Raw genomic sequence first — 24,766 nt, 5'->3', positions numbered from 1 at the left:
CTGACAGACGGACTGACACGCATCAGGGCATTTTATGCCGGAAAAAAAAATTCTCATTGGTTTTCCCCAAAATAACATTAAAAATCAACTCGTTGACACAGTGGGCTTCTCACCATGTGGCGTGTCAAGTCGGCACTTTGTCCGTATACGACTACCATTTGCACCGTATATGCATGTCAAAGCCAAGTTGTAGTACCAGTTCAATGTATGCCGCAAGTTTTGGTACTAATGTGATTTTTCGTGCCAAGTTTTATCACGGGGGTGTAATTGACTCATCAGAAAACGAAAGTGTTCGGGTAGGAGAAATTAAAGCCCTCAGCCTAAACCAACGTCCAAATTCTGGCGCAAGAAGTTCAACACTCCCGCGCATACATGGTCGACACGTTTACGTGAGAGATCTCTTTTCCTGATCATGTACTCCACAGGTGCAACACGGGCGGTAATGCTACACCTACGTACAATCAGGACGTTTTGCACCCCAGGCCGACCTGCTCTGCTCCCTCCGTATCCGTATCCCTATCCGTATCAGTATCACCCAACTGTAACCGCAAAAGATGGGAAAACTGCTCTACTCTGCCTCTTTGCTTTGCTGCAGCCACTAGCCGACGAACAGAAAAGCTCCCTTTTGATTTTTGGATACAGTCCAAGGCTGCAGCTCTGCTTCTCCTCAGCAGAGCGGGCTGGCATGCCGTGCCACCGATCGGAACCAACTGCGTTTTGCCCAAATGCTGCCGCGCCAGCATAGCTAGCTCTGCGCCTCTGCCTCGGCCGTGCCATTATCACGAATTCGCCACACACTTCAGACGAGACGACCCGGTTCTTCGCTTTGCTCCCGTTAAACCCTACCCCTGCATCGCCGCGACCACCAGTTCACCCTCGCCAACACCGCCGCACACGGGCGCCCGCACGAACCGAGGCCGAGATGGCGCCCGCGTCCTCCTCCTGGGTCATCCTGGGCCGCGTGCCACGGGTGACGGCGGCCGACGCAGACCTCCCTCCGGGCGCCGACCTTTCCCTCGCTCTGCCGGCGCCCCCGCGCGTTGCGACCCTCACCATCCCCCCGCGCATCTTCCCTGCCCGCACCACCTCCGACAACTTCCCGGCCGTCGTCGCCGTCGACCCCACCGGCCTCCTCCTCCTCCACGCCGACCAGGGCCGCGCCACGGGCCCCACCATCGTCGACACAGCCGGCAACCAGTCGTTCGGCTGGCGCCCATTCGTCGCGGGCTACTTCGTCCTTGACGCTACAACCGCCTCCGCCCTTCCGCTCCCAAAGCCCGAGCTCATCCTGCACTCGGGCCACCTCGGCCTCATCTCCTCCCCGCGGGGTGGCGGCCACTACATGGTCGTTGAGCTCCAGCCCATCCTCGGCGGTCAGGAGGGCACCCTCCTACGCTTCTCGTCCGACGTCGGAGAGTGGGTCAGCAAGGGCATCCACATCCCGCTTCCTTTCCGGCAGTTGGCCCCCAACGGTGCGGTCTCGTACTACGGGAGGCTCTGGTGGGTCGACCTCTCCTGGTGCCTCCTCACGTGCGACCCCTTCGAGGACGCGCCGGTGCTGAGGGTCGTCCCGCTACCGCCGGGCAAGGTGCTCAAGTGCAGGGAGGGTTGGGGATTTCTCGACAAGTACCGCTGCGTGCGTGTCAGCGGCGGCAAGCTGCGGTTCCTGGACATGTACCGGAACCGTAACAGCCAGGGCGCTGCACAGATCAGCGTCTGGACGCTCGCCGATCCGGAGTCCACGGAGTGGACGCTGGAGTACGAGGCCACCTTTGCGGAGATCTGCAACGACGCGAGCTACAAGGCGACTGGTCTGCCAAAGAAGATCCCGGTGCTTGGGCTCATCCATCCCATCAACCCTGACGTGGTCTACTTCTTCCTCGACAAGCATCTGCTCGGTATCGACGTGCGCGCTCGCAAGGTTGTGGAGTGTGAGGTCTACGAGCTGGTTGCCCCGCCTAGCGAGCACTTGGCTACCCGCTTCGTTCACGCTTGGCAGCTGCCACGGGCTCTCAGCTGCTCAGGTAATTCCATCTTCCACCCACTGTAAATTCATGTTCTTTAGAGGAGACGGTTACTTCACGTTTATGCATTCCTTTAAAGAACAAACAAGTCAATGTATTTAGACATGTAGCCCACTCGAAGTTTAAGCATAAAACGGACATTTGAAAAGTTAAATATTATGGCTCCTTACTCTGCTCAAGTGTTGTCAATGATTTTTCATTTCAGAGAGATATATAACTTCGCTTTTATAATTGTATAATTTGAAATACACGTTTGTTTGTGCTAAATTAATACGCTTGTTGTTGGAGGAGCTGGAAGCTTGCTAAGCTATCTCCAAAAAAAAGCAGGAGCTGGAAGCTGCATGTTAGTTATAACTTAAAGACACATGTGTTGAATTATGTGAACTTTAAAAAAAAAGTGGAAACTTTGCCAACATTTTGTTTGGAAAGCACTATACAAGCCTATAGATGGAATGCAAGTAAATTGCTCGAAGATCCACTTCACCATATAGATGCATGCACGTGTATTATAGAAACTGACAAATTATCTCCACTAGTCCGCGAATGTGTGATTGCCCTTTTGAAACTCATGTTTCTCTTTTCTTCTCGTACTAGCTACGTAGTAGGATGATCTCTGTGCTACATTTTGTTTTCAATATGCATCTTCCACTAATCCATCAATATTCAGATTGAATCTGCTATTAGTCACATAAGCACTACATATGAAGCAAGCCTATTTGAACGAATAACCAATTTAACCATGACCCCTCTTGTGAATTTCATGTCAATATGCTTGAACATATGCATATTTCTACTTGAATTGATGTGTGGTAAGTTCATGTGCTTCTAACTAAAAAAATTATCATTGGAATCCATGACTGGAAGATCATCTTCTCAAATCTAGCATTTCTTTTTATTGTAATAATACTAGATCCCTTTTCTAGAATGAGGACTGGATCTACTATGTATTCAGACGCCTTTTCCCAAACAATTACAAATGCTTGTGCCAGCTCCCTGTGCTATTCATATTAGTCAGAAATGAAACAGTTGGAGCTTGTCCTAGCTATTGTGTAGATATTGACAGAAGTGTTATTAATTTTTCAGTTTCCATGGTGTGAAATGTGTGCATAATCATCAATAAGCACACTGAATCAGCTGTTTTATTCGAAAAGAAACAACGGTTAGATTAAAGTGCTACATTGTGGTGCTATTTTCACTAATCTATAGCCGAATTAGATGACTGAATCCAGATGTGATTGTGCCTTTTAATTCCTTCTCCTTTTTGATGAATTTCCTTCTCCTTGGTTGCAGGTTGAAGCTGAGTGATCAGCAGTTGGTAATTGGCGTCGGCTTGGGCAACACTCATTGGACAAAATGGATGAAACTTTTTGCTTGCTTGTTTGTCTTACCACTGTTTCAGTTCAGACATGGATTTGTAGTAGTACTGGTTACTTCAGTTTAGCGCTATATATGCATGATGTGCCCTGTTGGCTCAGTGTTCCCAGGGGTCATTGGGTCAGGAAGTAAGGCAGTAAACTCTTGATCTGTTTCTGTCGTGTTAACTTTGCCTATCCATTCCAGCGATTACCAATTGGATGCATGTGAGATTGTGATCCATCCTTTGTTGCGGCATCTGACCTTTTTTTTCCTGCAAAAAGGATGAACTGGATCGTGTTTTTGGTAATAGTCCACCAGTGAAATTACTGAAATGTCGCAGCCCGTTGCATATTGCCCTTGACTGGGTTTGGTGGGTGATTTTTTCCGATCGTTTGCATGCTTGTTCGTCTGTCGTCGGAGTAGCATTTGTTAGAGTGACTTCAACGTGCCGATCCATTTCATTCTTGCGCGTTTGTTTGGGTCGGTGCTGACAGAAAAGTCGGTCCAACACGCCGATCTAAACGAATGCGGGTCCGCTCTTTGTCCGTCCGCCGACCTATTCCGGGCCCAATTTTGAGGCTCATTTGCGTCGGCGCAGACATGAAGCCGACGCGCACGGTGCGCGCCTACCCCTCCCCTGGCCCGCTAGTCTGTCGCACATCGGCCATCCTCTTCCACCCCATATCAATAGCAAACTCTTGTCCGCCCCCGCCCCGTCCTCGCCGCCGCCCATTTCCGGTGCCTCTGCCAGAAGCCGGTGCCGACACACCTCCCCCAGCGCCGCCACCTCCCACGCTGCCGCGACCACCGCCTCGCCGCCGGGGCACCGAAACTTAGCACCCCACCCCTGACGATGTCGCGAGCAGGAAGCCGCCTCCCCGGCCCAGCCAGCTCCTTCATCCGACAACACCCGCTGCCTCTCCGCCCCGGCACGCTCGTTGGACGCCGCCGGGACAGCCACCTGGTCCAAGGGAGGCGCGCATCTCTTTGCCGTCCAGCTTCTTCGTCGATGCCCGCAAGTTGTTCGACAGTTTGCCAAGTACAAAATAGACTCCGCCGACGAGTTCTTTTTCCACAATTTCCTTTGCGACTCTGATGATTCCACGTCCAATGATGATGAGGAGATCTTGGCTGCCGTGTTGGTCCATGACCACCTTAATAGGCAGCGGTCGTTGTTCCGTGGCTCGATCCCGGGGCACCTTCCGGCGTTGAATCGCAACCGAGAGAGAGCTGTCATTTTCTTCTTTGGAGGGACTACTTTCACACAACCAACCCGTTGTTCAAATATCAGAAATTCCGGCGGCATTTCCATACGGTAGGCATCTTTTCAACCGTATTAGAGAGGGGGTGGTCGGATACGATAATTATTTCGAGTGCAAAGAGGATTCCCTTGAAAATATTGGCTTCTCATCTTATCAGAAATGCACTGCAGCCATCCGGATGCTTGCATACGGAGTGCCCAGTGATCTCATTGATGAGTGCGTCCGTATGAGCGAGTCTACATGCCTAGACTCCATGTACAAGTTCTGCAAGGCTGTGATTGCTGTGTTTGGCCTTGAGTACTTGAGAGAGCCGACTACTCAAGATACAACCCACTTGTTGGCGATGAATGCCAGCAGGGGCTTCCCAGGGATGCTTGGCAGCATAGACTGTATGCATTGGGAGTGGAAGAACTGCCTTTCTGCTTGGCAAGGGCAGTATAAGGGCCATGTCAGGCCTTGCACTGTCATACTTGAGGTCGTGGCCTCACAAGATTTTTGGATCTGGCACTCTTTCTTCGGCATGGCCGGATCGCACAATGATATCAACGTGCTTCAACACTCACCGGTGTTTACAAGGCTTGCCGAAGCCAATAGCCCGCCGGTGAATGTTACCATCAACGACCACAACTACGACAAAGGATACTACCTAGGTGATGGTATCTATCCTCAGCGATCGCCTTTGGTGTTCTGCAATCTTGATGGGGCATCGTTTGGTATCCTACTAGGACTTGGAGCACCAAGAAGTTGTCGAAGATGATGACTGCTTGTGTGATCATGCACAATATGATAATAGACGATGAGCCCCCGGAACGTATCTATGATCAAGGGTTTCAGTTTCAGGGTGAGAATGTTGTGTCTGAGCATCGAGGAGCGGCAACGTTTGCAGAGTTCACCCAATTTCATCATGAAATGCATGATTGGAAAACTCACATGCAGCTGCAAAATGATTTGACTTGAGCATATGTGGGCTCATGTTGGCAACCAATAGATGTATCTTTTTCACATGTATTTGAGACAATTTATTTTTTATTCGGCTTGTAAAACTATGCTAAATTTATTTGGTTGTGAAACTATGTTTTATTTTGTTGTGCAACTATGCTATTTTTTTCTTGTGAAACTATGTAAAATGTGTGCATATTTGTTGAAAAACGGCGGCCAGCCGGCTAGCCGGTAAACATGAGTCGACACGTTGAACACACGACCTAAATGATAAACATGACGGTCGACGCAGATAGACAAAAAGGGACAAAATGGCAGTTTGGGTTGGCGCGGAGTTGCTCCTAGGCCTTTTGAGCTTTGATGAAGCGCACAATGTGGCTAAATTTCGTGTTTTGACCCTTTTGATGTAGTTTATCAGGATCTGACCCCGCTCTGATTTTTTTTCGAGATTTGACCCTTTTGCTACCGTCGCAGTCCCTGGCGGTAGCTTTACACAGGCTATCGCCACCCTCCCTGGCGGCAGGTGCCTTGGCAGCGTCTGGCCATTAACGGCCACTAACACGTGGCAAAGGGACATACCGCCGCCGGCCTTGGCGGTAGGCTGTAACAACCTACCACCAGGATCTCTGGCGGTAGGGTCCTGGATAAGGTTGTGAGTGGTGGGGGTTGTGCTCCCCCATCCACTCATTCACCCCATTCCCGTTCTCCCTCTTTCGAGCTCAAGCTCCCTCCCCTCCCCCCCCACCAAAGCACCCACTAGATGCCCCTCCATTGCTTGAGATTTGTCCAGTGGATTTGGGGCTTTTGCATCACCCAAGGTACCTCCCTTCACCCCCTTTGATTTTGTTGGTTGGAATCTTGTATTTTTCTCATTTTGTTGCAAACCCTAGTTCATGGTTTTGTTGTGATGAAATCAATGTATATGATGCATTTAGGATAATGTTTGTGATTTGAGAATGTATCGTGTGACTAGCATTGTGTGGGTACTAAGAACTATCATTTAGGGTTTTGTTAGGGTTGGGTTTAATGTTATGGCTAGGGTTATTGTTATGGTTAGGGTTATGTTTAAGTAAATGCTTATGACGAACGTTATAGTAGTTACCTCTCGAATTGTAGCTCGATCTAGTCCTAGGGTTATAGTTTTTGTCAAGAGACGGTTATAATCCCTCGACTTGTAGGATGGCATCGATCATCTATATTGAGAGTTCTGCGGACGCGGTGGTGAAGCGTGAATGTGCAGTCACTGAGGAAAAGATGGACCCGTGGGTCAAAGCCGTCGATGCATTGAATGCGACTTGTAGAGAATTTTGAAAGTATTATGTGTCCAAGTGCGACGATTACGAAGTTAAGTTATACCAAGCTAAAGAGAAAAACATAAGCAATCTGAAGAAGCAAGAGAAAATTCATAGATGTGCTCTAGCAAGGCAAATTGCATTATGTGGAACAAGGGATGAAGTGAATGATATGGACTTTAACAACCCTGGCCAGATCATTGACTGGCTAGTTAGGCAACCATCATCGGTGATACTTAGTCGGGCATCTCGTTGGGCTTGGGTCCGTGAAGAAATGATGTCATTTGTTGCAACCCGGGGCCGTACGACAAAGATGTCGTGTTGATGGACGAATAGAGGTGGTTGAAACACATGATGTTGTAGTGTCATTTGGAATGTAATGGCATGCACCCTTATCATTTATGTAACCTATGTCATTTGAACCAGTGAGAACTTTGTGTATTAGCTCATTCTAAATAACTTATGCTTTGTGTTTGTCTTGTATCATTTGATTTAAGTTTTGGTTTGTTCCATTTCATGTAGCATGGAAAATCGGACCCCGACATTGCAGATAGCATATGAGAAGTGTGAAGGAGAACGACACCATAGGATGCTGAGGGAGCTTGAAAATTGGATTAAGAGTTGTGAAGAGACAAACGCGGCTATGAGTGATTTCAACAAGTATGTGTTCTGTGAGTTCCCTGAAGAGCTCGAGAGAGAAAAATGGAAGCTAGTTACTGAGTTGTAGGAGAAGGAAGATGAGTGTAGATGGACTTTGGGAATGGAGATAGGGTTCTCCGTAAGCATTGATGAATTCGAGGAGGTGGACATGGCAAAGCCCGGGTAGATCATTGGATGGGCAATCAAACAAGGTGTGCTGGAGAATCCAAACCGACGTGCTCGATGGGCATGGTTCCGTGAGACAAAGGATTCGATGATCCATTGGGCGGGTTCTGCCCAGTTTGAACCAAAGCCTAATCGAAAGCGCGCGGAACAAATTGAGCGTATTGAGACAATTAGGGCATACTTTCCAGCTTATTAAGGCCTCCTTTCCGGGTCTATGTCATTTGAAAATGTTCAGGAGGATATTTCCCGGTGTAGAATACTTGTCATTTGAACCAATGCTCTAAGTCAGTTAAATTTGGTAGATGGAACTTGATGTTGTGATGTTATTTATGCATTTCCCTGGTATTTGATAATGTTGATTGAACTTCATGTTGATTGAATATTCGGTATTTGGACAAATGTTCTAAGTCATTTTCATAGTCATTACATTGTATGGCTAAAAATTGAAAGGCAAAGACCAAGGGGCAAAAAAAGAAAGGCAAGGGAGGTGGCATGTTGGGTGGACACCCTACCGCCATCAACCATGGTGGTAGGATGACCAACCCTACCACCCAAAAAGGAGCACAATTGGTTACAGAGTAGGCTGACGTGGGAAAGGGTTCTACCGCCACGGACCCTAACGGTAGGTATTACATAGCCTACTGCCGGGGTCCCTGGTGGTAGGCCCCTAGGGGTGGATAAGGTTGGGGGGACCTTTGGTCCCCACCCCCACTCATTCAGCACCCCATACCTGACCTCTCCCCCAAGCTCAATTCATCCCCCCTCTCTCTTTCTATAACAAGAGCCTCTAAAATCTCTCTCATTTGGTTGACATTTCTCTGGTGGATTCGTAGCACTTTCATCACCCAAGGTACCTCTTTGAGCTCCCCTCATTTTGATTGCTTGAAATCTTGGTTTGTGTGCATAGGCTCATTTTATTGCAAACCCTAGTTCATCATTTTGGTGTGGTCAAATCAATTAGTATGATGCATTTAGGCTTATGTTTGTTATTTCCATATGTATTATGTGCCTACAATTGTTTGTGTATCTAGATCTAGTGCTATGATTAGTGGTAATCTTTGGGGTTATCGTTAGGCTTAAGAAAATAATTAAGATCAAGATCACCTTAATAGTACCCACGTGTTGTGGTCCATTTGAGTTATTTTGTTGATTGTCATCTTAAACTCGTATATTCATGCAGGATGGACATTGTAGCGGAGCGACAAGTTGGTATCAAGAGGGAGCTTGAAGCATGGTTCAAGAGTAATGATGAGGCAAAATCGGCCATGATGGATTTCAACAAGTATCCTTCTATGGAGGAACCTTCTGATCTTAAGGAGGAAAAGTTTTCCAGAGGCTTGTGAAAGAAAAACAGAAGATACTTAATGAGCTGCATGAGATGGAATATGCGTGCAGACATGCTTTGGCAATAGAGATTGGGTTCTTTGTCAGCAAAGAAGAATTCCGCGAGCTAGACTTGACAAAACCCGGATAGGTCATTGGATGGGCAATCACGCAAGGCATGTTAGAGATTCTGGAACGCCGTGCTCGATGGGCCTGGTTCTGCGAAACAAAAGGTCTGTTGGAGAATTGGGTGGGATCCTTGGAATTTCAATTGAATCCTAATCGTGAGCATGACAAACAAATTGAACGTCTTATACGTTTTAGACCTATTCTTCCATTGTAGAAAATGTATGTTTGAGCTTGAGATTCTAGTTTGAACTCAGAGCTCATGTCATTCGAATCGATAGATGTTTTAACTCATTTGAACAAGTGTCATTGGTGGATTGTAATGAACTATGCTCACTTATGTATGTCTTTGCTACTCGATCATTTCTGCATGTCATTTGTGGATGCTTAGTTCATAGAAGTTTGTAAGATAGGCAAAGGGAAAGGGCTAAAAAAGAAGGGTTGGGTGGCCACCCTACCGTCATGGACCCTAACGGTAGGGTGGACAACCCTACCACGGAAAATGTGGTCGAATTGGTCATAGGACAGGCAACAGAAGGCAGTAGGGTGGCCAAGCCTACTGCCATGACCCTTGGCGGTAGGTAGTGCCAACCCTACTGCCATGGGTCATGGCGGTAGGGTGGCAAATCCTACCGCAGAAACTGTGGACGAATTGGTCACAGGACAGGAAGCAGAACGGGCGCAGGGTGACCAACCCTACCGTCGTCTGCCTTGGTGGTAGGGTGGCCAACCCTATCGCCGAAAATGTGGCCGAATTGGTCATAGGACATGCAGCAGAACAGGCCGCAGGGTGACCAACCCTACCGCCGTCTGCCTTGGCGGTAGGTTGGCCAACCCTACCGCTGATAAGGGGAGCATTTCCGGTACAGGACAGTTTGGCACCCTACCGCCACGGGCCCTGGCGGTGGGTTGTCATATCCTACCGCCAAGACGTCTGGCGGTAGGGTGCAAAGCAGAGTTTGCTCTGTTTTTCTTCTTCCTCACCATTTCGGACAAGCCTAACAAACAAGTCACAACAACAACACAACAAATGTAGTTCATGAGATAGTTTCATCACTAGTTTCACAAATCAAAGACATAGTTCATCTCAAGTTTCACAAATAAAGTACATAGTTCATCACAAGTTTCACAACATCAAAGACATAGTTCATCATACGTTTCCCGAATGGAAGGCATAGTTCATGACAAGTTTCTCGAAACGAAGCTTATTGGGTCACACGAGGCCATTTTCCTCTCATGTCGCGTGCCTCATCCTCCTCTTGGGCTTCACGAGCCCTTGCAAGCTTTCTTGCTCTCTCCTCTTCACGAGCAATCTTCTCCTTGCGTGCCCTCTCCCTCACGCTTCTTTCACTCCATCTTCTCCTTTTCACGACGCTCTTCGTCCAAGCCTCTCTGAAATGCTTCTTCAAACAACCATTGCCTCCTTAGACAATCTTGAAGCTGATCTTTTTTAACATCTTCTGGCACATCTTGATCTATCCATGTGAAGTACTTACAAAGTGGAGGCGGCGACTACGTAGGAATAAAGAACAAATTTCATCATTAGTAAGATAGGTTCAAGTTGAAGCAACAATTGAATACTCTTTGAACTTTAAAAACTTACCGCTTGTACATCATAGGCATGAGTTGGACGAGGACGATCATAGGCATAGTTCGGACAAACAAAATATCTTCTTCCTTCTGTCCACGATTTCTTGCGGTCGGTGGATACCTTAAATTTCCAAACGTCTCCACACCAGCATGATGGAGTTCTCATATCTTTGTCCTTCACCTTATCCAACTCAGCGTCTGTCCACTTGTCCAGCACGTCCCCGCGGTTAGCACACGGGAGCCTCGTCATGGAACCGAAACAAGCCATGCTTATGAAGAAAAATTTGGTTGTTAGTAAATAAACATGTATATATGCAAGAAAAACAAAAAAACAAGACCGAATGAAGCCAACCAATTTAATTACCATCCCATATTATTTCAACCATCAGGGTTAAGAAAAATGTCAATAGATCTTCTCTATCAACCCTTCTCGTCCTACGACCACGGCCAGCGGCTCCTCTAAGACTCTTCCGTCCTCCACGCCCTCCAATATTGCCTCCTCGTCCACTACCGCTAAGATTCATCCGTCCTCCACGCACACCAATACTGCCTCCTCGTCCTCCACGGCCAACACTCCTACCTCCTCGTGTGCCACCGGAACCTCCTCTTCGGCCACCCGTCTGACTAGTGGGATCTAGAGTGTTGGCATCAGTCTATGGCTTTTTGGTGCATTTCCTAACATTGTGTCCCGGTTCTTCACATTGACCACAACTATTGATGTCCGGTGCTTCCATGAAATGGCCGCTACCAAATTGTTTCATTTCGGTGTATCCTGCTAGATCATCCATGTCACCTCTAAACCTCTTCTTTCTTCTTCTTCCCTTTGTAGGCACCATGAGTTCGGGGTCGGGGACGAAGTGTGGCCCATCATACTCAGGCCACTTCGACTGATCGAGGAAGGGATGTAACCTAGGAGCCCACGTCAACCTCGTTTGTTCCAATGTGAACTCATGCAACCGCACGGTGGTACCATCAGATGCATTCAAGTTTCTGAACCTTGCGGTGGTCATCACATGCGAGCAAGGCCAATGATACTTGTGAGGTCTCTCACACCGACACCACTGGGTCTTGAGGCGCACCTCATACACAACTCCACCATATGTCAAGTCGTCCCTTGTTGTGCCACCCGGCTCATCGACTTGGCAGATTTGTTCTTTTTCATTGAAAGTAATAATTTGTTGACGTGAGGACTTGCACGCTTGATGCTTCAACCAATCCTCAACTTTGAAAGGATATTCCATTTTTTCACCTATCCATTTGGCGGTGACTTCGGAATGCCTCAGAAAATACTCGTTCAGCTTGAAGAAAGTATATTTCACTATTGTAGTCACCGGCAAGGAATGGACACCCTTGAGCACATTGTTGAAGCATTCCACCATGTTACTTGTCATGTCTCCGTATCAAAGTGCTCCTTCGTCGTAAGCACGTGACCACTTATGCTTCTCTGGAAGATGCCTTGTCAAGAACTCTCTCCCTCCTTTGTTCTTCTCCAACGCCTTGAATAGTTTATCACAGCGGCTTTGGAATGTGTCGGTGTTGAATGCCACACAAACATGGATAAGATCCTTGCAAAACTCCTTACTCTTGCATGCTCGGTAAAAGTTTGCCATGAAATGCCTCATGCACCAACGGTGTTGGAGCTTTGGATAGCCTGGAATGTCAACTTCTATTACTTTGAGAATCCCATGATGGCGATCCGATATGATGCACACCTCCCTTTTCGGGCCAATCACCTTCGTCCTCACATGATCCATAAACCACTCCCAATTATCATCGTGCTCGGAAGGCACCAACGCAAACGCAACCGACAACACATTGTCATTGGACGAGTGGGCCATTGCCACCATCAACGTGCCCCTATACTTGCCGTTCAAACATGCCATCAATTGACAAGACGGGGCGGCAATGCCTAAATGCATCGATGCATTGCCCAAAGCTCCAAAAAGCTCGATGAAACACTCCCTCAATTGACTCGACCCTATGGCGCATGCCCGGGTTCCGATGAGCAATGGCTCCCAACATTCTCAGAAGAATATTGTACGCGGCGACATAATCACCATGCAACATCCTTATAGCGTTTGCCTTAGCCATCCATACCTTTCCATACTTGACCTCGTACCTGAATCGTTCGAAGATCGAACTCATGAGGAACTTCACCTTCATGGTTGGATCATGGGATATCTCATTCAACAATTTGTAGCCTAGATACTCGGACGTGAGTTGGCGGTGTCCCTTGCTTCGGTCCGCTTTCTCCGGCGGTATGCACTCGTGGGTGGCCACACAACTCTTCAACTCCCATTGCCCGGTTTCGTTGATCTTTCTTCCACGGACCTTCCATGGGCAACATTCTTTGTCATACTTGATGGTGTAGCGCACGTTTTGGTTGGAATGACCAACAACGAAGGACCTATGGTTCCGAATGGCGTAGTCACTCAACCATATCTTGAACTCTTGCAAACAACCAAACTTGATCCCTTTCTTCAAATGAGCATTCTCATCCTCACCCGGTGGCCTTAGATCACCCATCCTCGGGCAAGTTGATGGTTCGAGCAAGCACAACCTCATGCCACCATCAACAACGGCCTTGTCGGCAAGACTAAGATCACGAAATAAAGAGGGTCCCTTTTCCTTGCCATTCACCTTCTTGTAGACTTGATTTTCTTGTGGCGTGAATCCATCCTCATCCAATTCTTCCGGTGGACCCTCATCACCCGACTCATACCTACACATACAGCTATAAGGGAGGTTACGGTCCATGTCTTGTTGATGCACAATGACATCCAAGTCACCAATGGGATTGTAATGAATCTCTTCTCGTTACGCGTACACATCATCTTGAGCAATAACATCTTCATCCACATGAGCAATGGCATCTTCGTCAACATGAACAATTGCATGTTCATCAACATGAGCAATGGCCTCATGTCCAACATGATCATCACTTAGAAGAACAGCGAGTCTAACATTGATGTCGTCTTCATTTGGTTGACTACTTGGTGGTTGGCTACCCGCATTGCGGTCATACACCACAACACCATCATGTATTGGAGAGACACATTCTGGTTCAAGTCGAGTAGTAGTCGAGGAACTTCAACCTTTGTGGCAAATAACTCAAGTGACTTGTCTTGTGATCCCTCAACTTTATCCTTATACACATCCCAATGCAATTGAGAGGTGATGGGCATACTCTTTAATCGGGACTTTACTCCCACTCCCACATCATACCTCCCAATAAGCTTCACACCATCACTTGGGTTAATCCAATTGAGAACGCTTCGCACTTTCACGATAATATCATCATAGCTTGGACTTGTGTCAAAAACCATGGCCTCCTCCCTTCATCGCATTTTCCATTCATGAAAGCCGCATTGTCCAAATAATGCACATTTACTAGTTTATCCATCTAAAAACAATGGGAAAAAATTGAGTCATCCATGGACTGGCCATTTCATATGGATGAACTATCTAAAATACTTTGAATCAAACAACTAGTATATCCATCATACTTTGAATCAAACAACTAGTATATCTTAATCATAGCATTAACCATAACCATAACCTAACCCTTCCATAACAAAACCACTAAACCTAACACTTAACCTAGCTTGCCACAACAAGGATTCACACAAAGTACTTAGGCAAACCATAAATGCACCGTAAATGCACCATAAATGCAAAACTAGAGCCAGGGTTTGCAACACTAGTTCATTCTAACAACACTACCTGATTTCAACCAACCAAATGAAGGAGGATGGGAGAGGTACCTTGGGTGATGCAAATGCCCCCAATCCACCGGACAAATCTCAAGCAATGGAGGGGGATCTAGTGGGTGCTTTGGTGGGGGAGAAGAGGAGGAAAGAGCTTGAGCTCGAGGGGAAGAAGATGAGTGAAATGGGTGGGTGGTGAGTGGGCCCACAAACCTTATCCTCTAGGACCCTACCGCCAGAGGTCCCAGCTCTAGGTTGTTAGAGCCTACCGCCAGGATCGGTGGCGGTAGGTCCATTTGCCACTTCAGTGGCCGTTAACGTCCAGACGGCCGTCAAGGGCACCTACCACCATAAAGGGCGACGATAGATTGTGTACAGCTACCGCCGGGGTTTGCGGCGGTAGCAAAAATGGTCAAATCTCGAAAAAAATTCAAACCGAGGTCAGATCCTGATAAACATCGTCAAAAGGGTCAAAACACAATTTTAGCCGCACAATGTTCCTATCGAGAAATGGCCGGCACAGCAGGTACACAAACGTGGGCAGCAGAGCAGCCCAGCACGGCGGTATGCCCGGGCTGTTCAAAGGCTGCCTGCCTGCCTGTCACCGCCCTGCACTTCCGCTGCTTCTCCGTCGTAGCTCTGCAACCCCAACTGCGAAAAGATTCCGCACGCAAAAGATAGCTAGCGTACACCTCAAGCGACGCCCGGTACAACTCCTCCTCGCGTGCTTCGCTCTCTTCCTCCTGGCGCGGCTCAACTCGCCACCCCGCGGTCTCCGCAACCCGACAGAGTTCAAACTCGTAGTACTAGTACTTCAACAACCAAACCCCTAAACCCCAGCCCCCGGTCCCCATTCCCACCCAACCAAGTTCCTCCGCTCTCCCTCCGAGCCGATGGCGTCTCCGTCGTGGATCATCCTGAGCCGGAAGGCGACCGCGCCCGCCGCCGGCGACGACGGCCTCCCGCAGGGCGCCGCGCTCTCCCTCGCGCTCGCCGCGCCGCCGCGGGTCACCACCGTCAAGCTGCGCCCGGCCGCCTGCCCCGTCGAGCCGGACCCCCCCTGCAGGCACAAGTTCCCCTGCGTCCTCGCCGCCGACCCCTCCGGCCTCCTCCTCATCCTCACCCCGCCGCCCCTCTCCGAGAGGGACGAAGGGGAGCTGCGCACCAGCCGTGACGCCAGAGGCGTCGAGCGCACCATCCGCATCGGGCGTGTCCCCAGGCCGCACTACGTCATCTGCGACCTCTCCTCCGCCACCGCCACCGCCACCGCCTTGCCCGTCCCCGACCCCCGCGAGCTCATCTTCAACAACGACCTCGGCGTCATCGCCGCGCCAGGAGGCGGCGGCCGATTCATGGTGGTCGAGTTCCAGACCATCGTCAGCGGCCACGAAGCCACCCTCCTCTGCTTCTCCTCCGAGAGCGGCAAGTGGGCCAGGAAGAAGGTCGCCAACCCCCTGCCGCATTGGATGTGGACCTTCTCCGACATCGTCTCCCATGGCGGCAAGCTCTGGTGGGTGGATTGCGTGGCGGGCCTTCTCGCTTGCGATCCCTTTGCCGAGGAGCCGGCCATGGAGTATGTCCAGCTCCCGGCTGGGGACGTTCAGCACGGCCATGGTTAAGGCTACTGCGCTGTAAGACAATAAGTTTTGGGGGAACCAGCACAACCCTCTAGGGGTGGCTTATCTCATTATATATAATGGATGTGTTACAATACGTACATAAGTACATAAGCTATACATAGTCTAACACCCTCCCTCAATCTTAGCCACTTTCTAAAGAACTGAGAAGGGTAAGATTGCGCCTACAAGCCTCAAACCGTGGTAGAGGTAAAGGCTTAGTGAAGATATCTGCAAGTTGATCCTTAGATGAGATAAACTTGATCTGGAGTTGCTTCTGTGATACACGTTCCCGTACAAAGTGATAGTCAACTTCAATGTGTTTCGTTCGGGCATGAAATACTGGATTTGCAGAAAGGTATGTAGCACCGATGTTATCACACCAAAAAATAGGAGGCTGTGGTTGAGACAAACCCAACTCCTGAAGCAAATACTGCACCCAAATAATCTCTGCAGTAGCATTAGCCACAGCCTTGTACTCAGCTTCAGTACTGCTACGTGACACAGTAGCCTGTTTCCGAGCACTCCAGGCGATCAAATTAGGGCCAAAGAATACTGCATAACCCCCCGTGGATCGCCTGTCATCTGGGCTACCAGCCCAATCTGCATCAGAGAAGGCCGAAAGGACCCGAGAGGAAGTCGGCCGAATATGCATACCAAATGTCAGGGTGAACTGAACATAACGAAGAATGCGTTTAACAGCAGCCCAATGAGTCTCTCTGGGAGCCTGAAGATACTGACAAACCCTGTTAACAGCATAAGAGATATCTCGTCTCGTGATCGTCAAGTACTGAAGTCCACCAACAATGCTCCTGTACTCTGTGGCATCCGCAGGAGACAAAAGCTCACCATCAACAGCTGTTATCTTGTCGGTAGACGACATGGGTGTGGTGGTCGGTTTGCACTTCAGCATGCCCGCTCTTTGTAACAACTCCAAGGAGTACTTCTTCTGCGTAAGGACAAGACCAGTAGCACGAGAAGTGACCTCAACTCCAAGAAAGTAGTGAAGCTTCCCAAGATCTTTGACCGCAAAATCAGCACCAAGAGAGCAGACAAGAGCATCAGCAGCATACTGAGAAGAGCTGACAAGGATAATATCATCGACATATACCAAAAGATACATAGTGACTTCTGGCTTCTGTAGAAGAAATAATGAAGTGTCAGCAGTGGACGGCACAAACCCATGAGCACGAAGGGCAGAGGCAAGGCGGGCATGCCAGGCACGAGGAGCTTGCTTCAAACCATATAGTGCTTTGGAGAGACGACAGATATAGTCAGGACGATCAGGATCAGAGAAACCAGGCGGCTGTTTCATATAAACCTCTTCCTCCAAAAATCCATGTAGAAAAGCATTCTGCACATCAAGTTGACGAAGTGACCAACCACGAGAAACAACAATGGAGAGAAGAAGCCGAATAGTGGTAGGCTTGACAACAGGACTGAAGGTGTCCTCATAGTCAAGACCATGGCGCTGCCGAAAACCGCGAGCAACAAGTCGCGCTTTGTAACGCTCAATAGATCCATCAGAATGCTTCTTCACTTTGAATACCCATTTTGAGTCAATAACATTTACCCGTGGTGATGGAGGAACGAGAGTCCATGTCTTGTTACGAAGGAGAGCATGAAACTCCTGCTCCATAGCCTCTCGCCAATGTGGAATGCGCAGGGCAGCCTGATATGAGCGAGGCTCAGAAGATGGATCCGCAACAGCAGCAGCCAAACAAGCAGCCAACCAAGCAACCGTACCATCCTTACGTTCCTTAGGTTTGAAAATGCCACTGCGACTGCGTGTATGTGGTCGGGATACAGGAACCACCGAGGTCGACGGAGCAGCCTGCAACGGGCTGGAGGACGGCGACGTTGACGAGTCAGCCGGTGACAAGGAGCCAGACACAATAGCCTCGGGCTCGGTCGGCGAAGAAGGCCGGCCCACCGGCGAAACCGGCAGAGCAGACGAAGCAGCTGTCGACGCTGGCGTCACAGACCGGGCCGATGGCGAGCCCGGCATAGTGGGCCGTGGCGCGGCCGGTGTCGCGGGCCGATCCGCGGATGAAGGCGACGTGAGGACGGCGTCGCGGATCCGAGCTGCAGGCGAAGACGGCGTGACGGGCCGAGCCGCGGGCGAAGACGGCGTGACAGGCCGAGCCGCTGAAGACTCGGCGGCCGCTGGCGAAGAGGGCCGAGCCGCTGGAGACTCGGCGGTCGCTGGCGTAGCGGACCGAGCAGTGGAGATGCTCGGCGCGACGGGCTCTTCGGGTGACCATGCATGGGCACGCGAATCGATGCCATGCAACATAGGGCGATCGACGTGCCCATCAGAAGGCGGCGATGATGATGGTGAATCCTCCAACAGCTCCAAATGAGCCCCACGTCCGGTTCCTGCACCATGGTTAGGTAACAGCAGAAGCAACAGAGGATGAATGCAGAGATGGTGGTTCGACAGTGGACACAGGAAGTTTGGCAAAGGGAAAAACATGCTCATCAAACACGACGTCCCGAGATATATAGACACGATTAGTGGGAACATGAAGACATTTGTAACCTTTATGAAGAGAGCTATAGCCAAGAAAAACACACTTCTTAGAACGAAACTCAAGCTTGCGCTTATTATATGGACGAAGATGCGGCCAGCAAGCACACCCAAATACCTTGAAAAAGGTATAATCAGGTTGTTCATTAAGGAGAACCTCAATGGGAGTCTTCATGTTTAAAACACGAGTGGGAGTACGGTTGATGAGAAAGCATGCAGTGGTGAAAGCATCACTCCAAAACCGAAACGGAACAGATGCATGGGCCAAAAGAGTAAGACCAGCTTCAACAATATGACGATGCTTACGTTCGACTGAACCATTCTGCTGATGTGTATGTGGACATGCTAAACGATGAGCTATCCCAAGCGACTGAAAGAAGGAGTTGAGGTTGCGATACTCGCCCCCCCAGTCCGACTGGACATGAACAATTTTGTGCTTGAGAAGACGTTCAACATGTTTTTGAAACTGAACAAAAATATCAAACACATCAGATTTGCGTTTAATAAGGTAAAGCCAGGTAAAGCGACTATAAGCATCAACGAAACTGATATAGTAATTATGACCACTGACAGAAGTCTGAGCAGGACCCCATACATCTGAAAACACAAGTTCTAAAGGATGTTTCACCTCACGATTGGACTCCGAAAAAGGAAGTTGATGACTCTTCCCCTGCTGACAAGCATCACACACTGCTACATCTTTATTACTAGACAAACTAGGAAGCTCATGACGACGCAAAATATGACGGACAATAGGTGTGACCGGGTGACCAAGACGAGCATGCCACTGTGACGGAGAGACCCAAACTCCACTGAAAACACGGGCGACGCCAGGATGCTCCAGACGGTAGAGGCCCTGGCACAACCGCCCACTAAGAAGAATGTCCCTCGTGCCCCGATCCTTAATAAAAAGATCAAAAGGGTGAAATTCACAAAGCACATTATTATCACGTGTGAGTTTAGGAACTGAAAGAAGATTACGGGTCACAGATGGAACTCGAAGAACATTGCGAAGCTGAAGACTCCTATTGGCATGTCTAGTGAGAAGAGATGCTTGACCAATATGAGAAATGTGCATACCTGCTCCATTGGCGGTGTGGATCTTGTCGGAGCCATGATAGGGTTCACGAGTGTGAAGCTTCCCCATCTCGCTGGTCAGATGCTCTGTCGCCCCAGAGTCCATGTACCAGTGTGGATCGATGGAGTAGGACTGAGTGTGTCCCTGTTGCTTCTGCGGCGCGGGACGATCAGCCATGGCGACCTGACGGGCATTGTTGCGTGTATCTTTGCCGTCATTGCCAAGACCAAGGAAGCTTCGCTGGAAGCGCTTATGACACTTGGAGGCCCAGTGCCCATCGCGGCCACAAAGCTGGCACACACGTGGACCGCCAGCCCCCGGTAAGGTCGCAGTAGGTGGGGGGGCCGAGGCGGGCGACGGTGGCAGCCCCAAGGGAGACCGGGGTGATGAAGAAGAGCGGCCACCCTTGGTGGCGGCGTTGGCCGAGAGGAAGCCAGTGCCCCTGGAGCGGCGTGTCTCGACCCGTTGCTCAGTGAGAAGGAGCCGAGAGAAAACCTCGTCTGCCAGCATGGGTGTCGAGTTGCCCCGCTCGTTGATGATCTCGACTAAGGCATCATACTCCTCATCAAGACCATTGAAAATAAACGAGTTGAACTCGGAGTCGGTGAGGGGCTGTCCAATGGAGGCCAATGTGTCGGCGAGGCCCTTGACCTTGTTGTAGAACTCAGTGGCAGTGGAGTCAAGCTTCTGACACTCTCCAAGCTGACGACGGAGTGCAGAGACACGAGCCTGGGACTGCGCTGCAAAGGTTTGCTCAAGGATGGTCCAGGCCTCATGAGACGTCTTCGCGAAGACAACAAGTCCGGCAACTGCCGGCGAGAGCGACCCCTGGATGGAGGAGAGGTTCGCCTGGTCCTGCCCCGTCCAGACACGATGGGCCGGATTGTAGACCGGACCGTGCACGCTGTCTACCAGGGCGGGTGGGCAGGGAAGCGATCCGTCGACGTAGCCTAGCAGGTAGTGACTCCCCAAGAGCGGGAGAACCTGCGCACGCCAGAAGATGTAGTTGTCGGCGGACAGCTTGATGGTGATGAGATGACCGAAGTGAAACGGCGGCGGCGAAGACGATCCCATCGAGTGGGCTGCCTGGGGTGCAAACACCATGGAGGCAGCCGGAGGCACCGAAGCCGATGCGGGAGGAGGCGGGACCGCAGCCAGGGCGGACGCCGCAAAGCTCGCGGCCGGGTCGGACGCCGCAAGGCCCGCGGCCGGGGCGGACGCCGCCAACCCCGCCAGCGAGGCGGTGTGATCCGCTTGCGGCAGGAGCGGCGGGACGACGCCCGCGGAGTCTGCAGCGGACGACGGCGCCGTGGTGTGGACCACGAGGTCGCGCCCAAGCGAGGGCGCCGGCGGCGTGGAGTAGACGGAGCCGATGCTCCTGGTCCCGATCGGAGCCGGAACGGCGACGGCATCAAGCGGGAGGTTGAGCAAAGCCGCAAGAGAGGCCGGGAGGAACCCCGCAGCAGTGGAACCGGTGGTGGCGGCGCTCGACATGGCGGCGGTGAAGGCGGCGGCGGCTGCGGCGGCGGTGCGGGTATTAGGATTTGGAAGCGGAAGCGATCGTAACCTAGCGTGATACCATGTAAGACAATAAGTTTTGGGGGAACCAGCATAACCCTCTATGGGTGGCTTATCTTATTATATATAATGGATGTGTTACAATACGTACATAAGTACAGAAGCTATACATAGTCTAACATGCGCCGAGAGAGAGCTCGGCTCCCGCCGCATCGTGCAGGTCAGCAACGGCGTCTTCCGGTGCGTCGAGATGAGCTGTGCAAGCCACGGCGCCCCCAAGGTTTCCATGCGCACGCTGGCTGATCCGAGTACCGCAGAGTGGACGTTTGAGTACGAGGCGAGCTTTTCTGAGATCTGGGCCGGTGACTCGTACAAGGCGGCGGGGCTGCCGAACAAGGCTCCCGTACTCGCTCTCGTCCACCCCGACAATCCAGACGTGGTTTACTTCTTCCTGGAACAGCGCCTCTTCGGCGTCGACATGCGCGCGAGGGAGGTCGTGGAGTGCGAACCCTTGGACCCGGCCAAGTCGCAGAAGAAAGGCAGCTACTCTTCCGGGCTTGTTTTCCCATTTGAGCTTCCTCCCATGTTCTCCGCAGGTGATTTATCTCCTACTAGCTTGCATGGAACTCTTCCCCGCGCTAGCACTCTCTGTCAATTATTGTCTTACTCTTCTACTGGATGTTATGCCCTCTGTTACAGAACATGATCATGTGGCATGTGCGTATGCCATTATGCATAACAAACAAGCTTACATTAGGTTCGACCGCTCTAGAGTGTGGATTGGTCTACTGCTTAGAGCTTACCATACACCGTTGAGCTAGTAGTATGTGGATGTTTCCTACAAGCCATCTATTTATTCCTCATTTATTTCCAATGCGACTAACTTCATTTATTTTGCTGAAATTTCCCACGAGGCTTAATTGACGTATTTGCTGACACTTTAGTGTGAGTTAGGAATAGAAGTGTGAATCATATATCTAGTTTACAGGGCCATGTGCATGTGGATTGAATGGCTAATTTAGCTACTTGTTCTAATGTGTGATGTGTGTGTGACTGTGTGGTACCATTAGAGGCATTAGCTAGCTTAATGTCATGGTTCTTGTATTATCTTTGTATGTTATTTCATTCCTGCATAATTCATTTGCCGCTTCATTATCTAGTATCAGGTCATGAGCAGTGTGTATATCCATCATAGTTTTAAATAGGGCGTAATCACGACGCTATAGGATTTGGAGGGGCATCACGATAAGCTGTTTAGCGCCATTTAGCACCATTTAGCACGCCATAGCTCCAATTTAGTGTGCTAATGCTTTTAGCGCTATTTGCCATATCCTGCTATTTAAATCTATGGTGTACATAGGATGCATGATTCTATAAGTGTTATCTTATCATTTGCTGCCACCTTATTTGTTTTGCATCTTTATCCAAATTTTTTCAAGTACTACTACTACTATTATAGTTGTAATGAATTTGCCTTTAGAATAAACTACCAGCAGTTGTGTTTACCAATCTACGTTAAGATAGACCTAGGTAGTGGAGTCAGCTCACCCGGAAATTGCCTTCATTGCCACTTGGTAAACTGTCACCAGGAGATCCATGAGGGACACTTTTCATTGCCTATGAGACCTTTTCTTTTGATTGTAGTGGTATCACAACACTTTGGATTTGGATTGCCCAATTTGAATTTCTTGAGAAAGACATATTCTCATGAACATTTCTTTAGAAACACGACACCTTGAATTACTACCCAATTTGAGTTTCCTGAGAAAAGGCATATTCTCATGAATACTCTTCACTTCAGTAACAGACTAACAGTACATGTATCAGTACTTCACCTATTTTGGAAGCCAAGTGCCATTATATTGGTTTTGAGTGTTAGCATATGGGCAGTAGTTAGGCATACAGGGGCATGCACTAACATTTTGTGACTCATGAGAGTTAGGATGAGGGTGATTTTGTTAAAAGTATATCCAACTCAACTCTTAACCATACCCTTTTGGCCTGTTCACTGATAGCTACTCCCTCCGTTCCCAAATAATTGTCTTTCTAGCCATCTCAAATGGACTACAACATACGAATGTATGTAGACATGTTTTAGAGTGTAGATTCACTCATTTTGCTCCGTATGTAGTCACTTGTTGAAATATCTAGAAAGACAATTATTTAGGAACGGAGAGAGTAGTTTATTTACTGGATATAATCAGTTTGTTTCTTGATGAATCTTTGTATAAACCATCCTACTCTCCGCTGTTGGTATTTTGATCCAAAGCTGAAACTGAATGCGTGCATCTTATTTCATTATTGGCAATTGTTATCTGCTACTGCTATTGCCTATATATACATGGTACCTTGTTAATGCTTATCTGTAAGCTAAGTACAAGCTATGAAACTAGGGGTTTAAGACTAGATTAGAGTGATAGGAAAGCATGTACGTACATTATATAAAGATAATTAAATTCTAGTGAGGAGGAGATTAATTAATAGGAAGCAGTTGATGATTTTATTCTTCTTTTGGGCAAAACACTGACATTTTGAAATTCATTTTCCTCGCATTATGTCAAGTTGTTTAAATGTTTCCCTAAAAAAGTTTGAACTATCAGGCAATCTGTTCGTCTCCACTGATTGGTATATTTGAATTATTATTATTATTAGTTCTTGAGACAGTGTCACTCTTATATAGCACCAAGTTCTGTTGTATCGGATTACACTTTCTACTAGTATTTCCATAACTGGAAACTAGCGTGTTTTGTTCAAATACATTACATGTATCCAGTATTTTGCCTAACATCTCTTAGCTTTGGTTGAAGGTTCATCAGGGTTGAGTGCTGGAGATGGCGTGACTGAAGCTTTGGTTGAAGGTTTATCAGGGTTGAGTACTGGAGATGCCGTGACAGAAGCAACGTCAACCTCAACGGCTTCTGCTCCATCCGGATGCAACATAGTTTAGCAGGGTGGGCGTTCCTCTTGCATTGTAAGAAGCTCCGAGCCAAGTGAAGTTTGTTGCGTGTCATGACTGGTTATCATGTAATGGGCTCCGTTTGCCTGTGAACAACTCGATATGTTTTGCTACTTGTGTCCATGGTAATTTCCTTTTCCACCTGGACAATATGTACTGATACTATGGCTCATGGTACTGTATGGCTCATTTAACGAGCTGCCCTGACGATGTGGAAGGTTCTATAAGTTTGTTATTGTTATATGCCTCTACTTTTTTGACAACACAATCTCCTTTTATTCATTCACTGGTACTCCCTAGGTTCACAAATATAAGATGTTTTGGATATTTCAATATGAACTACATACAAACCGAAACGAGTGAACGAATCCGAAAGTGCTCTTTTGATTCTAAGCTCACGTGCTCACCGATAGAACAGTAAAATCTAAAAAAGAAATGGTAAACAAATTCAAAATATTAAAAAATTTTGTGATAAATATTGATGAGTGTTTTAACTGCTGCAAAGTTTTGTGATGAAATAACATTAGTGCAGGTCTGGCAAAAATAACAAAATCGATGCTCCAAAAATGCTTCCAACAATAGTCTTTTCGGCACATAGTTTTTTCCCAAACCTCAACGAAATGA

At 48.7% G+C, this 24,766-nt stretch overlaps 1 protein-coding gene across 1 annotated transcript; it reads left to right on the top strand.

Annotated features, from left to right (window-relative positions):
- The first annotated feature begins 922 nt into the window (after positions 1-922).
- On the top strand, positions 923-9,041 carry LOC119279477. Its single transcript, XM_037560703.1, has 2 exons — positions 923-2,046; positions 8,879-9,041. Exons 1-2 carry the CDS (start codon positions 923-925, stop codon positions 9,039-9,041), a joined length of 1,287 nt encoding a protein of 428 aa, XP_037416600.1.
- The last annotated feature ends 15,725 nt before the right edge of the window (positions 9,042-24,766 follow it).

Source organism: Triticum dicoccoides, chromosome 3B (genome assembly GCF_002162155.2).
Source record: "Triticum dicoccoides isolate Atlit2015 ecotype Zavitan chromosome 3B, WEW_v2.0, whole genome shotgun sequence".
NCBI classification, from domain to species: domain Eukaryota; kingdom Viridiplantae; phylum Streptophyta; class Magnoliopsida; order Poales; family Poaceae; genus Triticum; species Triticum dicoccoides.
The sequence above is the reverse complement of the archived record's forward strand: the minus strand, read 5'-3'. Positions and strand labels throughout refer to the sequence as shown.

Excerpts from the sequence above, each read along its gene's own strand:
- LOC119279477 (XM_037560703.1), top strand. The coding sequence starts at position 923 with ATGGCGCCCGCGTCCTCCTCCTGGGTCATCCTGGGCCGCGTGCCACGG. Across the intron at positions 2,047-8,878 it reads AATTCCATCTTCCACCCACT|GATGGACATTGTAGCGGAGC; the intron begins GTAAATTCATGT and ends ATATTCATGCAG.